This window comes from Fopius arisanus, unplaced genomic scaffold (genome assembly GCF_000806365.1).
Source record: "Fopius arisanus strain USDA-PBARC FA_bdor unplaced genomic scaffold, ASM80636v1 scaffold00017, whole genome shotgun sequence".
Taxonomy (NCBI): domain Eukaryota; kingdom Metazoa; phylum Arthropoda; class Insecta; order Hymenoptera; family Braconidae; genus Fopius; species Fopius arisanus.
The window spans coordinates 481,209-496,616 of NW_011887756.1; the positions used below are offsets into that span (position 1 = coordinate 481,209).

Genomic DNA, 15,408 nt, shown 5'->3' on the forward strand with positions numbered 1-15,408 from the left:
TAACTGAAAAATATTGAACTGTAGTTTCCAATAAAAATAATCCAACAATAAAATAAAATGCTTCCACCCGAAAATAAAATGATCTAGTCATTAACCCCCAGAGTGCTAATCAAATTAAATAATTAATATCTTTACAGAAACAAGCCCCACATTCCACAACAATTAATAAAATGGATTTGCCAAGAAGACCGCCAGCAGAACTGGACACAATGCGTCACGCCCAATACTTCAAACGAATAACCCAGATAATGCCCTGGCAAATGGCCTCATACGATTCGATTCGCATGTTGTTTGGTTTTTTCGCGATATCAGGTCTGGATCTCCTGAATTCCCTAAAAATCCTGAAGGAGGAGGACCGCCTAGGAGCAGTAGAATGGATCTACAGACTCCAGGTGAAAGAGGCAGGAGGTAGATCAGGTTTCCAAGCATCCACAATGCTTCCAGATGAGCCCTCAGAGTATTTGTGTGGTCATCTGTCCATGACTTACACAGCCCTTGCCACATTGCTGACTCTTGGCGACGATCTGTCGAGGGTCGACAAGAAATCCATCATCGAGGGGATCAGAAGCTGCCAGAATCCAGATGGCTGTTTTATTGCTATGATCACTGGCTCCGAAAGTGATATGAGATTTCTCTACAGTGCCTGCTGTATCTGCGCTATTTTAGACGACTGGAGTGGATTCAATAAAGACAGGGCTATTGATTATATCATCAAGAGCATTGTAAGCAAAAATCACCTCCAAATCACGAATCGCTCTATTTACTCTAATAAGATTAATTAATTATCCATGAGTTTTCGTTAATAGATCTATTTATTAAATATATAGTTTATAGATCGATTCATATTAACGTTTTAAATAATCCCCATAAGCGATATCTTTGGCATTAGCCAAAATATTTAGGAGTTTAATGTCGTGATTCTCTCATCAGAATAATTTTAGTCGTACGACGGAGCGATGGGCCAGGGTCCAGGATTAGAGTCCCACGGTGGTTCGACGTTCTGTGCGGTTGCAAGTCTCTACCTCATGAACGAACTCCACAATGCCCTGACTCTGGAGCAGCTGGAGAGATTGAGGAGGTGGTGTCTCATGAGACAAAATGATGGCTTCCAAGGTAGACCTGGTAAGCCAACGGACACGTGCTACAGCTTCTGGGTTGGTGCTACTCTTCACATGCTCGATGTACAACAGTACTCAGATGCTGAGGAGAATCGAGAGTACGTACTCAGCACTCAGGACACTAGAATCGGGGGATTTGCCAAATCCTACGACATGAGAGCTGATCCACTTCATGCGTATCTGGGTAAATCAATTTGATTATTGTTTTTCTTTAATTGAAATTCTAATGCTCATTTTTATTCGCAGGTCTCTCGGCCCTCAGTCTTCTGGGAGAACCTGCCCTTCAACCCATGAATGCTGCCCTCAATATTTCCAATCGTGCCTATGCACATCTCAAGGATCTCCACAAAAAATGGAATCAATAGACGATTAGTTCACTGATAATTTATGCATAAACACAATTCATATCAACGCACAACCTCAGACGTATGTCAATTACATACAAATAATCATGGAATCGAGTATTATGGAGTCAATATATTGAGGAAGGAATAATTAATCAGTGTAAATTGCGAGAGAAAAATAAATAAACATGCTTTGATATATTATGTAAGTGTTCTTATATTATTTCTTGTACCAAGTGGTAAATTGGGTGAAACGTATTTTTTTCGAGGTCAGTTTTTATCAAATATCTCGAAATTGAAGGGGGATAACGACATTTTCATCGATACCTTTTTTGTAGATATCATCATTTTCTATAAAAAATATTCAGCCAAAAAAATCGATAGGTGCTTTGAATTCTGAGATATTGGGTAAAAACTGGCCTCGAAGGGTATTCACCCTAGTTTATCATTTGGCTACTGATTTTTCCCAATCCCTTCTGAATCATTGGAAAATTATCAATTGATTCATTTTCGCATGGAGATTTTAGTTTTAAAAAAGAATTATTATTATTTGTCCTGGATGAATAGAATTGGCTTTTAATTTAAAATGCAAAATTTTTTGAGATTGAAGGGGTCAAATGGACCCCTTGTGTCAGATCATGGGGGACCCTGACTCCTTCCCTCTGGTGATTTCCCCACCCATGATCACTAGGTACCATAGCAACCGGGGTGGGTTCCCGCTATGTGCCATCACAACACACATCCCAGACGCAGTTGGACTCTCCACGAGTCAAAAGCCCATTTCAATTTCTCGCGCCCCTCCAGCTAAATTAATCATCAGGTCAGTGTGATTGTGCGTCAATTAGGACACCGGGTGTGTTTCAATCGCCGAATAATGACCCATTTATAGCTCATGGAATTGATTTGATTATTAAAACGTTTCGTTAAAACTTGGCAAAGACAACTTTCACCGTCCGTTTTCGAGTCGACTGCGACTCAATAATTGTCGAGGTGAGTTGGAGCATCTATTTAAAATCTTTTCTATTAATTGATATTTTTAATTATTGCCAACACATCATGACAGATTTTCCTCGATTCTATAAATTTTTTGATTAGCAATTCGGAATTTATTCGTGTAGATAGATCAACTGTAATTAGAATACTTTTTTGAGAATTTCCCAAGACTTTCTATTTTTCGAATATATAATAATTTTTTTGTTTGAGGGATGAATAATTTATGAAAATTTCGTTCATTAGAATGTGGGAAAATCCAAGTCCGCCAGGAGAAATATTTTTTTGCAATTTAATTAATGACAATTCTTGTTAGAATTCATTCTTAATGAAAGAAAATGAAAATTCAAAATCTTTATTTGAAGCTAATTTGCGAGAAAAATCATCTTTTTATGATGATAAAAAAGCAAATCCATTTTTGAGGTGAATGTCTGAGTATCCGCACTCGAGTGATAATTTTCGGTAATTAGCTGATGAGTTTACAAGTGTAAGTGACGTCAACTAATTGGCGGTTGAAAAACCCCGCGATAAGGATAATCGTACTTTATCGCATTTATCTTGCCTCATCCGTTCAACGTCATGATACGTTTTTTTTTCCCGCAAGTCTCGTCATTGATACGAATTCTACGTTGCATGTGTTGGATATTTAGTCATCAATTGGAGAACAAGACGGATGTTATGCACTGAGAAAAAAAAAATACCACCGACATTAAATTTGCTGCAAGAAAATTCACTCAACCGCAAATATTCATAGAAATGTATTTATTCCCTGTAAATTCACTTGGTAAAAGTAAATGCATTTGGCAGAGTGAATTTTTTACAGTGATTATAATTTTATCCAACCGTAAATTTTCATCAGAAAGTATTTTCGAAATGTTTTTTTTTACGCTAATGAGTCATTAGTTATTTTAGGTGGCGGATTCGATTAATTATTCAAATTGATTTTAGAGACTTGTAATGCTAATGTACTTCGAGAATAATTATTGATAAGGACTCGCGGACGCGCTGATAATGAATCGGGTTTGACCTATCGATGGATTCAATACCGATAATTATCTTTCATTAAGATTATCCCAGAATTAATTTCAGTCTGTTCAACGGGAATAATTGGCGGAATTAACGAGTCGTAATTTCTCTGATGGGATTATTTCTTTCTAAACCCGAAGGAATATCTGAATATCTGAAAGATATTGCAATTAATTCTGGAGTCGATTAATTTTCCACGCCACTAAATCTTCATTAATTTAAACAAAACGAGTGAATTTATCGTCAGCATAAACCGAAAGAGCTGATTATTTCCAGTGAAACTCGTAAAAAAAAAACTATTCCACTAGACATTTTTTCTCGTAACAAAAATAATCAGAGCGTGCAAATGCAGAAAGAAATGCTAAAGTAGAATGACAAAAAAATGCCGTTGCCGTCATAAAATAAATGTTAGCGAATAATAACCCATAACCAAGAATTGGTTAATATTTTATCTTTTTCGCATTGAGTGCCTTTGACGTTATAGTCAACCGTGAAATAACGTTGAGCTCGGAAAAGTTGGGGAGAAAAACAAACGAGAAAGCCCTCAGGCACGTGCCCTAGATGTGAGGATCATCATCTCTAGAAGACCTAGAAAGCTCGAGAGTTATTCCCTAAGATTCTTCTGTTATTTTATCTGATTCCAGTGTTCTTTCGTCTCTTATTGTACCTCCTGGTTGCCTCTCGTTAAACTTTTATTGTTGAAGGGAGAGATCTCATAGCAGCCGTTGACTCCCGATTGCATCCCCTTTTCACCCCTCAATTGGATGCAGCTGTTGCTCGACAGCTGTTTTCCAGGGCACGAGGCAAACTTGAATTAAGTCTGCCTCAGCCTTTCAACCACCTGCTTTGACATCTTCCCGCCGAAGTCGAATTATGTGACTTAAAGTGGAAGGAAATATTCATCCGAGGAAGCAATTGCCGTTAGGTTTTCCCTATTTTCATCATTTCCCATGACTATTCAATTCTATCCTTTCCATTTTGCGAGAAGAAATTTATGAAAATAAAATTCTCATTTCTTCATCAGTGAAAAATTAAAATCATATACTTCAATTATTTAAAAATTCAGATGACGTGGCGACTGAAAATGGAAGAAATTTTCTAGTGAAACAGAAAAGAAAGAAGTGAATCAGCGAATTTGTCAGGTTTTTCGATTAAAGATTGAGAAGTTGTGATTGCATTAGGGATGAAAAAAATCCCAGACATTCGAATTGAATCCTCACAAGTGCTCTCAAGAGTTTATTCAACCAGCCGCACGTGAAAAGATAAATAAATGAGTTTCTGGAGGCAGTAGATTGCCTCAAGTATATCCAGCAACAGTCGACAACAAGTTTCATTCATTACGCCAGTTTGATGGGCTTCCAACAAATCATGTATATACCCCATGAAAAGTATATGAAAGATACATAATATTAAGTCAATTCTATACATTTCCCCAATTTATTTATCCCCATTTTATTTATTTAATTAATTATTGAGAAGCGAATGTGAAAACGACAAACAGTCTTTGTAAATTTCTTTAAAATGTTGATTGGATCAGTATATTTTTTTTAGAGTATATTTTTAATATATTGATTTTTCATATAATTTTCGGGAGTACATGCAGTAATTAAATAAAATTTGACGCACGACTAATGGAACTAGTGGCCGTGACCCATCGATTTTGGTGTAATGAAAGCAAATTCTCAGCATTTCCTAGACCATCGACTCAGTAGATTCTACTGGTTGCTTGAATTCTCGGAGACTTAATTGATTATTTAACGAGATTAAGTGCCGGTTAATTAACTATCTTTATCCTTCGTGGGAATACATTCGCGTTTTTAATTAGATATTCCTGCCAATTTGTTTTCCAAGTTATTCGACAGCACAAGAGATGCACTCAAATTTCATTCAAACACTAATTTTGTTTTGGATAAAGAGTGGAATTGCTGATAATTTAAATAATTTTATATTCATTGTCGCTGCATATTCATGAGAGGAATATATTTAGAGTGCAATCTCATTTCCTTAATAAATCTAGTTTGAATGACGAGTTACTGTGAATGTTCTCGATAAGAAGTGATAAATGCTTTCGGGAAAAATATGAAAATCTTCATGAATAATTTTCTAAGTGCGAAATATTTTTGAATTACGTGGAATTTTTTTGGTATCGTAGTGATGAGTGGTTGAGGAAAAAATAATAAAATACTATTCCAATGGGATTGAAGAAGAAAGATTGAAGAATCTTTTTGTTAAATCTCAATTAATACTATTTTTTGAATTACGATGTAGAGAGATGTTTACGTAAAATTCACCTCGCAGGGGAATTGACCCATTTCATGACTTGGCTAAATTGACTTTTTCAAATTGAGAAAAACCTCTTCTATAGGCGGCCTTCTCTCCAACTTTAATTGAAAAATATCTCCCAATAAGTAATGTCCCACGTTATCGCTCCAAAAGTCTTCGAATTCGCTACAAAAGTTACATGAAACGCTCTGTATGTAGATTCTGGGGTACTCTAGTTTGCCTTGTCCTCATCCTCTCAAACATGGAATCGATCGTGGGTTTCCCCCAAACCCATCAGAGTTAGCTATTCAGCAGGTTTTCAGCCGTAAAAAACCGACGAAAAAACCAATACCCGTTCCATCTCCAGTGGCAACGAGCAGAGATATGTGAGCAGAATAAAAACCTCAAACAAATCCAAATGCTACCATCGAAATGCCGAGATTTCATGATCAAATCTGGAATTATATCGGGAAAAAATTAAATAAAATAACTGTTCCAGATTCTGCATGTTCTATTGAAATCTCTCATGGGTGAATTGAATTTCTCTTTTCATTGAATGGAAATCAATCGTTTCACGTCAATAATAGAAGTTTCCACAAGTCCTTGACATTGTTGAATCTGAGATTGGACTCAACCGAGTGTAAATTGTTGAATAGCGTGCATTTGACTGAAACTTTCGTATGCAAAGTACGCAATGTTGACCTTGTGAAAACATTAATTGGTACTCTATGGATAACTTTGGTTTCAGGTGGCGTGGAGCACAGCTGTGATGGAGTTACAGAGTTGGTTACTCTATCATCTGGTAGCTGTTACTGACTGCAATCAAGGTATATGTCACCAAAATATACCACACGGGATTCAACCATCATTAGTCGTTACTTTTATTCATCAGAATGTTCAATTATATTTATCATTTGTTTATGTAATTTTCCATATTGTTTTTTATTTTTAGTTCACTGAGTGTTCCTCGTTGATTTTATTACGTTCAAAAGCATATCTGCACGTTCATTTCATTTTTCGAATTGAATTTACTCACGCCAAGAAGTCGAGTGCACTAATGTACGACGGTGAGTAGATTAATTGATTTCCAATAATTACTTTCAATCTATTTAATTAATCAATTGCAGTGTCAGCGATTGATTCCACCATCTTCGGAATTTTCACAGGGAAATCTGCTGTATCTCTTTCCTGATTGTTAATTAAGGTCAATTAATTATTCTTTATTATTCGCAGTGATGCAGTCGGCGGCTACCGGTGGTGGAGTGTATTCAGCAAATGGTACAGGAAGTAGAGCCCGAGATTTGGGTCTGAGGGCTCAGAAAAAATTATTGGGACGGGTTGTTTCCACTGGAGCTGGAAGATCGCTATTCATAGACGATGCAACAACATCATTACTCGATAATTTATTCAAACTCATGGAGAGGGTGGCCAAGAGCCATCCAGATATGGACAAAAAACAGCCGGAAAAAGTCCTCAAGAACATCGTTAAATTGTCAATTAAGGTAATTCAATCCATCGAATTAATAACCATGAAAGTCCGCAGGTAGAAGAGATTTATGATGTTTTAATGATTTTATAAATAGTTGGGCAGTACTTGAAAAAATTGTATTAATTTAGATTTAACAAAAAGAGAGATTTAGTGTCAAATTTCCCAGAAGTTTATGTTTTCAGAAAATAATTAAACTGAAAATGAGATTTTTCATCGATTTTTTTATTTTCAATTAGTCAAATTATCCATATTCCATATTTATGATATTCGATATTTATGATGTTATTTATGGAAATTTCAGATAGGATTGTTACAACGTAATCAACAACTGGGTCCATCCGACGAGGCGAAACTCAATGAGATAAGGACAAGCCTGAAAGCGATAGCCATGGGTGTTGTTTCTTTTCACGAGCTTGAATTCAGTTTTGATCGTTTGTACTTAACGAGATCCTTAGAACGCTGCCGGACAGCAATATTATCCCTTATCAAACCCCATCTAACTGATAAATCTCAAGATCGATGCGACATGGTCTTCGATTTTCTCACCAATCCAGATTTCCTGGATTCTGTCTTCAGACAAGACTCCGAACACCGTCCAACACTTGGTCTTCTCGTTGGAGATGTCAATAAAGCCCTCGATGCTGGTCATCTTTGATTCAATCAACTGACAACTCATCAGTGAAATTTTTCAATATCCAGATCAAACCACTATTTAATTCACTAATTGCATCTCCAATCAGAATTCTGTCATTGAGAAAATAATAAAATCTGCGACTCGCCAGTACAAAAATGGAAATTTAGTTTTCAGAATTAAAAGTTGAAGAAGAAGTCTGTGAGGATCCAATCAAAAATTTCCAAAAATCGTTCTAGAATGAGTAATCAATTAATTAGAGTATCAATTAATTTATATGAACCATGAGGTTCGCTGCATCTCCAATGATGTAATCATTCCTTTGGATAATCTTTTGGTTCTATGATATGGAATTCATGGAATCTATTTTCCTTCACCGCAAAACACTTCGCACGATAACAATAAAAAGAGAAACAGATCAGTGAGTTTTGTGTCATGACTGTTCAGTAGTCGCTCGATTTCACATTCATTGTTTATGACCCACTCGCAGGCTCGAATCGCGTACGACATGTGCGTTATAAGTTTATTCCATTGTAAATGTAAGAGATGAAAAATTCATTTAATCGTCATGTGAGGAGAAATCCCCGTCATGGGAGGAGAAAAATTGAAACAATTAAAAACGATATTACTTTTACAGTAGAGACCAGAAAATCCACCTAATATATTAAATGGACCTTGATGAATGAGTTAGCGGATTTAAATGTGTACAGTAGAATCTCGTTATAGTCGCACCTTTTCTCAATTTCTGTTTTCGCGTACTTCCGGTTTACCCGTTCTACTACTTCCGGACTACAAGGTGTAAACAATCCATCATACCGTCCGGTGAGGAATTGAATTCCGTGACAAATAAAGCCGAAAGATAAATTCCTTTCGTATTCGAACTTCCTACAAAAAAATTCACGCACGCGATTATAACTGGAGACTACTGTAGTATTTGTCGATATGTATTATAGCCTAGATTAGTTATTTCAGAATGTTATTTATAATTATTTTTGAGTAATTTAATTGAGTAGGACGGTGATAAAAGTATTGGACAAAAAAAGATGAAAGAGTCAGATTTAAGTGAAAATGTAGAGATAATTGGAAAATTTGTTCGTTTCATCTTTTTTTTTTGGTTCGATGCGGAATTTAAAATTATACCAAACACTATTTATTTTCATCCAAATATTTTTTAGTCGAGAGTTTTTACTGTTTTAAATAATTACAGCTGTAAATGGAGGAAATTGTCCGGTGATTATTGAATGATTAATTTTTCTGTGAATGAAATCAATCAAAGAAACCAAAAAATACGTAAATCTTGTCACCAATGAGCTTATCAAGGAGATATAATAGCTGAAGAGGCTCAAATTACGATTTCAATTTTGGATTCTAAATTAAATGTTCGTAAAGCGAAAAAACAATTGAAAAAACAATCGCAACGGCTAAATGGACATATCTCCCTTTACTGACCAAAAAGTGATGGACAGATTTCGTTCGTTAAGTGAAACTCAGAATAAAAATAAATAAAATAGATTAAAGAACATGGAAATTTAATCGTTCATGATTTTGTAGACGTGTCCATTTTGGAAGAAAAATTATACACGACCTTTACACAGCGATTCGATGCATTATTTATAAGAATTGTACCTCTATGTGATGTATTACCATATCGTTTTACCATGAATAAATTATTTGTAATGAAAAATCATTTTGCATCGATCTTATTTTACCCGAAGGTCAAATTATTGTGATGCAATTGTAATAAATTTTACAATTTTACTGTGAATTTGATATTTCTCAGTCAATTTTTGCAAAAATTTTACGAAAAAAAAATGAAAAATGAGAACATATCGGCAATAATTACCAAAATTTTCAATAATAAGGTGGCGCAGGCGCGCCTGAAGGGATTTCATAATGTATAGTATATGCTATTGACAGGAAATAAAAACAACCACGACAAGGACAAATGAATCTTCGAAAGATCGTCAAGAGAGAAAAAAAAGGTGAGATTCTGTGCACTGTATACGAATTATATTTTGTATATTTTGGAACGTCGCATGAAGATCGCGACCCAAGCACTCCTAATGAGGGTGTCTAAAAAAGCACAGGAGTGCGAAAAACCAGAAGGTCCGATAAAATTTGAGATAGAAGTGAAGATTGATGAAATAGAATCATTGACAGAATACAAAATTTGGAAGGGAAAAATTATCAAAGCGTGAAGATTCGACTGTGGAATACCTCCTACTCTGTCTCAAGAGCCGGTTTTGAAATAATGGCAAGACCATCTAATTAGAGGAGCCTAATTGTTAATTATGTTTACATAATGCCAAGTTTTTTGCATGAGGAGAATTTTCACGAAAGATTCTCCAGTCTTCTTAAAAAAAAAAAAAGCTTTTAGGATTGAGAATAATGTATCACTGTATTAGAGCATTAAATAAATAAATTATGTATAATAAAATAAGTATTAATTGCTGTAATCGCTGATTTGATTTCATTGTCATAAAATAATTGAATTCGATTGTAACACATCGATGGGAATAGACTTTATTTACAAGAATGTCACTGTCATCACCTGATAATTGAATTGCACGGTTTTTAAATATAAAATAACAATCGCAGCCGAAGTACTCGTTTCAGTCATCCAATTTTAATTATACAAACGAAAAAACCATTCAGACTGCCACCAGAATCACATTGAAAAATCTCGAGAAATCTTTTCTCCTCTTCGGAATCCATTTTTTTCAATAACAAGTGGTCATTTATTCGTTTTTTTTGCTCGTGAAAACGTAATTGGCACGTCAGTCCAGCTCCTTATCGTTCCACATTTCAGTTAACACCGATTATTTAATTAACAATAGCTATTACAACTATTCCGATGCCTTTGTCGTTTTGGTGGCAGCGCCTTTATGAATATTCATTTATCATCTTATTCACCTGTTCCTATGACAGATCGTTATGAGTTGTCGAGTGGAATCAAAATGGAAAGAACGATAAAAATATCTTTCGTTTAAAATTATTTGAAGTTTATCCTTGAAGATTTTTTGTGGGAATTTCATCGAGTTATACTTCAAAAATCGTACGAATTTCCATTGGTTTTTTTCTGTAACCATTTCATTATGGAAAAAATAACGGATGATAATTATTATGTTAATTATGCAGTCCCAAGATTTTTCTTAAATCTGTCTTCTTCCCCTTTTATTCCACTCAACGCTATTACAATTAATACGATTACTCATAAAAATGATGATATTGTCTCTTAAAATGGACAATGTATCATCAATAAATACGAAAGCCATTCAAGCACTTCAGGATTACAGATTAACGCAACTTCTTTACCTAATAATTACTGATAAGGGCTAATGAATATTTGAAACTTATGTCTAGATTTAGGTCGAGCTAGTAACTCATTCAAATAATTCAACCGATTATATCTATTTGAAAAAAAAATCGTTATTAATTTTTCTTCGTTTCCACTGACCATCAATTCAAAAATTGATTTTTAATTTAATTATGCCATGATTATTGCAAACAATCAGGGAAATTTAGGGAAAATCGAAAATTCACGTTACACTAAATTTAATATTCATGGTCCAACGAAAATTCAATCGATTTATGAAATTTTCGTACTGATTTTTTTCGGTAATTCCGATTCAATACCACTCGCATGAAAATTACTGTCATATTTTCCATGAAATTAAAAAAATCTCCATTAATGCGATAATTTCATTCCTATAATTTGATAATTGAACTACAATTGATTTATCTAGGCTAATTAATATCCATTTAGATATCAACCGAAACTCGACCATTTTATCACTCGACTTCATCTTTTGTTCTAATCTTCATCACCAAAATGGATTTTTTCAACGAGAAAAATCAATTTTCGAAATAAGTCTTATGTTTTCTTAAATCAATTATCACTTTAATTCGGTGATGCTCATCATCCCTCATCATCTTATGCTTTCAAAAGTAAAATGACGATTATCTTGGATGTTGCATTAATCCAAAATCGATTACGAATTAACGAAAATGGTTTCGATTTGTAAATGAAGAAGGCGATTTAATGAGTGAAGAATGTTTTCATGTGAATTTACTTATTCTTATGTTAAGATCTCCATCCCAGTTCTCCATACATTTGAAGTTAGATTTTTCCTGCTGCCTTTTCTTCTCACGATTCTATTCCTACTTCATACTTCAGCAATAAGTCGAGTTCGATGCGGATGTGATCCAACAGAATGGCTTACTGCCAGAGGCCAGCGTAATTTCCGTACAGATTCGCTGGTAGAGGACCTCCAGCTGTGAACAGTCGTGTCCCAGATTGATCGTAACAATGGGTGTAGATTGCTGGAGTGTATTTGACGTTCTGGAAGCCATCGATGTACTCCTCATCAGGAAACTATGGATTTGATGCAAATTATTGCATGTTTTATCATATGAGATTAATTCATAATAAAACTACAGAAATTATGATGAGTAATTATGAATAAAAGGGAATAAATACCACGTATCCCTTGGATGCTTTGAGAACAACTGTACGATTCGAGTTTATCGACGACTCGAGATACTTCTGTGCTCTTATGTCATAGAACATTAGCATTCCTAAACCTGTACCTATTGTCAGCACTGAGCCTTGAAAACTTGCTGATCTTATCCCGCATCCACTGTACCTGTATAATAAATAAAAACAATAAATATACATTAACAAATGTAAACGATTTTCACCAGTAGAAAAGTGAACCTGAATTTTTAATGATAATGGTAGAAATTCATTACCTTTCACGGCTTGGCTAGACTAGATTGAAGTAAATTCATGTGGCGATGAAGCGAGAAATCGTAAAGGAAGTACAAACCTAGAGGGGATTTTCTTGACAGGCTGTAGCGTCCTGGCGTCTAAGAGAAGTGTATATGAACGACACCCCACAGCATAAACTCCATCATCTTGCACAGCGAGACAGACGTTCTCCTGACAGGCTGGCAATTTTCGTGATATTTTCTGTTTAAACGTCTCCGCAGACCAGATGTGAATAAAACTGTTCAAGGATAAAGCTGCTATCTCGTTGTAAGCTTTATTGAATGCCAGTGCCCGTACTTTCTGAGCTGATTTGCATTCCTTAACGCTCACTGGTGAGATCAATCTGTCAGGAAAAAAATCATTAGCTATTATTGAGTAAACAGAAATTTAATTAATGGACTGAATAAACTTGTTAATACTTAGTTCAGTTTTTGCGGTTCATTTTGGTGTTTAGTATGGGGGAAGATTACTTACCTGTGGGTAGGTACATCTGCTTTATCAGGTGCTTCAGCAAGATTACTATTAATATGCCAGAGTGCCATTCTCGTATCCCTTGAACCCGAGACAAGAAATTCATCGTCTAACCAACACATGTCAAATACCCAGTCTCGGTGTCCCGTCTCTCCAACACACACTGGATCCAACGTTGGTAATCGATAAATCGCTATTTCGTTGCTGTGACGTGCACCAGTGCTCAATAATGTTCTGTTGAAACGCGAATTCTCGAATTATCTTGTGATCAATTAGAGCGGAATGCACTAGGATAATTTTCTTAAAATTCCGCAGTCAAATACTGAATGACATTTAATTAAACCGCTCATTAAATTTCTCATTTATCTTAAAAATCCAGAGAAATTGGATTTTTTATGTTAAATATTTGATGATTTTCCAATTAAATGATTCATCTATGGAGAATTTTTGAATTTCAAGTTTTTTGCTTAAAATTGCAGGTACAATTTTCCAATTTTCATTATTTTTTCTAAAGCATAGAATTTTTCAATAGCTGTAAACGCAATCATTCCCTGATCGAAATTCGACGAGAATAACGACGAAATCATGACCTCAAGTCAGAATTGAATAGATTTCAGTGATTATTTAACCAGTCAGGTGGATGACTTAGAGAAATTACCTAGAGGGATTGATTTGAACAGAATGAATGCCAGCCTGTGTCTCAGCGACAGGTCCCCCATTGGAATTACCCTGTCTTCCATGCAACGAGGGTATCTGATCTAACTTCTGGGTCGCAACGTCATACACCATGAGTTTATTACACTTTGTTCCGAAGACGACCTGACGATCACTCAGCCATTGCGAGCAAAATACTTTATTCATATTATTGAGACTGACAGAGTACTCTTTGAATAGATCGTGGGTGAGGATGTGTCTGGATCCATATTCTTGATTTATTTTTCTAACTTCTCTCGTGTTGGTTTCCCTTGCACGTACGTAGTCGACGAAATTGAAGGAAGTCCGGAGGTACTGTCTTCCCTCCATTACAGTTTCTTCCTCATCATCACTCGATTCGTAACAGACAAAATCCTCTGGCTTGTCTGGCTTTCTATTTCTCTCTAGGCGCAGTGCCAATCTGGAAGATTGAAAGAGAAATAGACGATTTGCCCTTTCAGAAATTTTTACTGAGTTTTCCATCAAAAATTTTCGGCATTTTTTTCAGCAATGCAGTAAAATTATGCAGATGCTTCTCGGAATTCTCAATTAATCCTCAACATTCATGAAAATATATTCACGTTTAGTTGTTCGCGGTGGACGGCCAGAAAATAAAACACAAATTGCTGTTTTGTTATTGTAAACATGCAAAACACGAGAAAAAAATACAAGGCAATCGAACAGAATTTACACGAAATTCCCTGTTATTCCCAAACCATGAGACAATATCCGATGAAAACAGAAGGATTACAAAAAATTTTAATGCAAAATTCATTATTTCTCCAAAGAAATAAGAAGAATAATCGAAATCTTGATGATGTCAAACAAAATAGTTTGAACTCTAAAAAGTCCCTCTCATAAAAATCCCACAAAAAAATCAAGCGAAGAACGAAAAAAAACTCCTTATCATGCCTTAGTTGTCAAATTAATTTCGAATTACTAAAAAAATCACGGAATATTCATAGTACCTTCTAGCCCTCCTCTCCTCAAGCCTGCTGAGGCTGGCACAGGGAGGATGTCTCCCATAAATTCTCATCTTCTGGGTTTCAGCCATGGTTTCCAGAAATCCTCAGAGACTTCAAAAAAAACTCCCCAATCCCTCAAAAATTTCCTCAAACACTCAAAGCCCTGAGAAAATCCCCACAATATCACTAAAAAAAACCGACAATCCCCCAATTAAACCCAACGATGCCAATAATTGACAGCTAGAAATGCGCCCAGGGACGTATCGATGTCTGGAAATCGGAAAAAAAGGCCAAAAATTGGCCTGACCCCTGGAGTACCTCGACACGACGAAAATATACTCCAGGTCCTTGTGATATGCCGATCCCTCGAGCAATTGTCTCGTCCTCACTACCATCAAGCCCCTCGGGGTGAAATTCCTCACTCTTAGACTAAAAAGACACTTCCTGGGGGATTAAATCCACTGAATGCAAATAAACTCGACAAAAATGTCGGACAATGGTAAAAGTTAGCCACCAATGCTGAGAAATATCGGCTTTATCATCTCAGTTGTTGAATGGGGTGAAAATAAAATATTAAATGTGGAGAAGAACGCAACTAACAGTTGGGAGCTGTGACTAACGCCATGTTGAAAAGCAGCACAGGGAACT

At 35.6% G+C, this 15,408-nt stretch overlaps 3 protein-coding genes across 4 annotated transcripts in view; 2 read left to right on the forward strand and 1 right to left on the reverse strand.

The window, feature by feature from the left end:
- Nucleotides 1-1,648, forward strand: part of betaggt-I (geranylgeranyl transferase type-1 subunit beta) — a 2,272-nt gene extending 624 nt beyond the window's left edge. Inside the window, exons 2-4 of the mRNA XM_011300367.1 lie at nt 138-722; nt 942-1,302; nt 1,365-1,648. Of these exons, the coding sequence (XP_011298669.1) occupies nt 171-722; nt 942-1,302; nt 1,365-1,483 (1,032 nt within the window). The 5' untranslated portion in view covers nt 138-170 and the 3' untranslated portion in view covers nt 1,484-1,648. The remainder of the gene's footprint in view (nt 1-137; nt 723-941; nt 1,303-1,364) is intronic.
- A 565-nt stretch (nt 1,649-2,213) lies between these two features.
- On the forward strand, nt 2,214-9,547 carry sigmar (Tumor necrosis factor alpha-induced protein 8-like protein sigmar). 2 transcript variants are annotated; one of them, XM_011300368.1, is made up of 4 exons: nt 2,214-2,452; nt 6,489-6,567; nt 6,974-7,242; nt 7,531-9,547. In XM_011300368.1, exons 2-4 carry the CDS (start codon nt 6,510-6,512, stop codon nt 7,882-7,884), a joined length of 681 nt encoding a protein of 226 aa, XP_011298670.1. In that variant the 5' UTR covers nt 2,214-2,452; nt 6,489-6,509; the 3' UTR covers nt 7,885-9,547. The 2 variants fall into 2 exon arrangements, with proteins under 2 accessions (XP_011298670.1, XP_011298671.1); XM_011300369.1 differs by lacking the exon at nt 2,214-2,452 and adding an exon at nt 6,693-6,807 and having other exon boundaries at nt 6,487-6,567.
- An 820-nt stretch (nt 9,548-10,367) lies between these two features.
- Nucleotides 10,368-15,267, reverse strand: DCAF12 (DDB1 and CUL4 associated factor 12-like protein). Its single transcript, XM_011300370.1, has 6 exons — nt 14,764-15,267; nt 13,761-14,216; nt 13,106-13,336; nt 12,690-12,974; nt 12,341-12,506; nt 10,368-12,235 (listed from the first exon to the last, which is right to left on the reverse strand). The coding sequence occupies exons 1-6, from the start codon at nt 14,847-14,849 to the stop codon at nt 12,080-12,082; spliced, it is 1,380 nt and encodes a 459-aa protein (XP_011298672.1). The 5' UTR covers nt 14,850-15,267; the 3' UTR covers nt 10,368-12,079.
- Between the last annotated feature and the right edge of the window lie 141 nt (nt 15,268-15,408).

Excerpts from the sequence above, each read along its gene's own strand:
- sigmar (XM_011300368.1), top strand. The coding sequence starts at position 6,510 with ATGGAGTTACAGAGTTGGTTACTCTATCATCTGGTAGCTGTTACTGAC. Across the intron at positions 6,568-6,973 it reads TGTTACTGACTGCAATCAAG|TGATGCAGTCGGCGGCTACC; the intron begins GTATATGTCACC and ends TATTATTCGCAG. Across the intron at positions 7,243-7,530 it reads TCGTTAAATTGTCAATTAAG|ATAGGATTGTTACAACGTAA; the intron begins GTAATTCAATCC and ends TGGAAATTTCAG.
- DCAF12 (XM_011300370.1), bottom strand. The coding sequence starts at position 14,849 with ATGGCTGAAACCCAGAAGATGAGAATTTATGGGAGACATCCTCCCTGT. Across the intron at positions 12,507-12,689 it reads GTCAAGAAAATCCCCTCTAG|GTACAGTGGATGCGGGATAA; the intron begins GTTTGTACTTCC and ends TTTATTATACAG. Across the intron at positions 12,236-12,340 it reads AAGCATCCAAGGGATACGTG|TTTCCTGATGAGGAGTACAT; the intron begins GTATTTATTCCC and ends TCAAATCCATAG.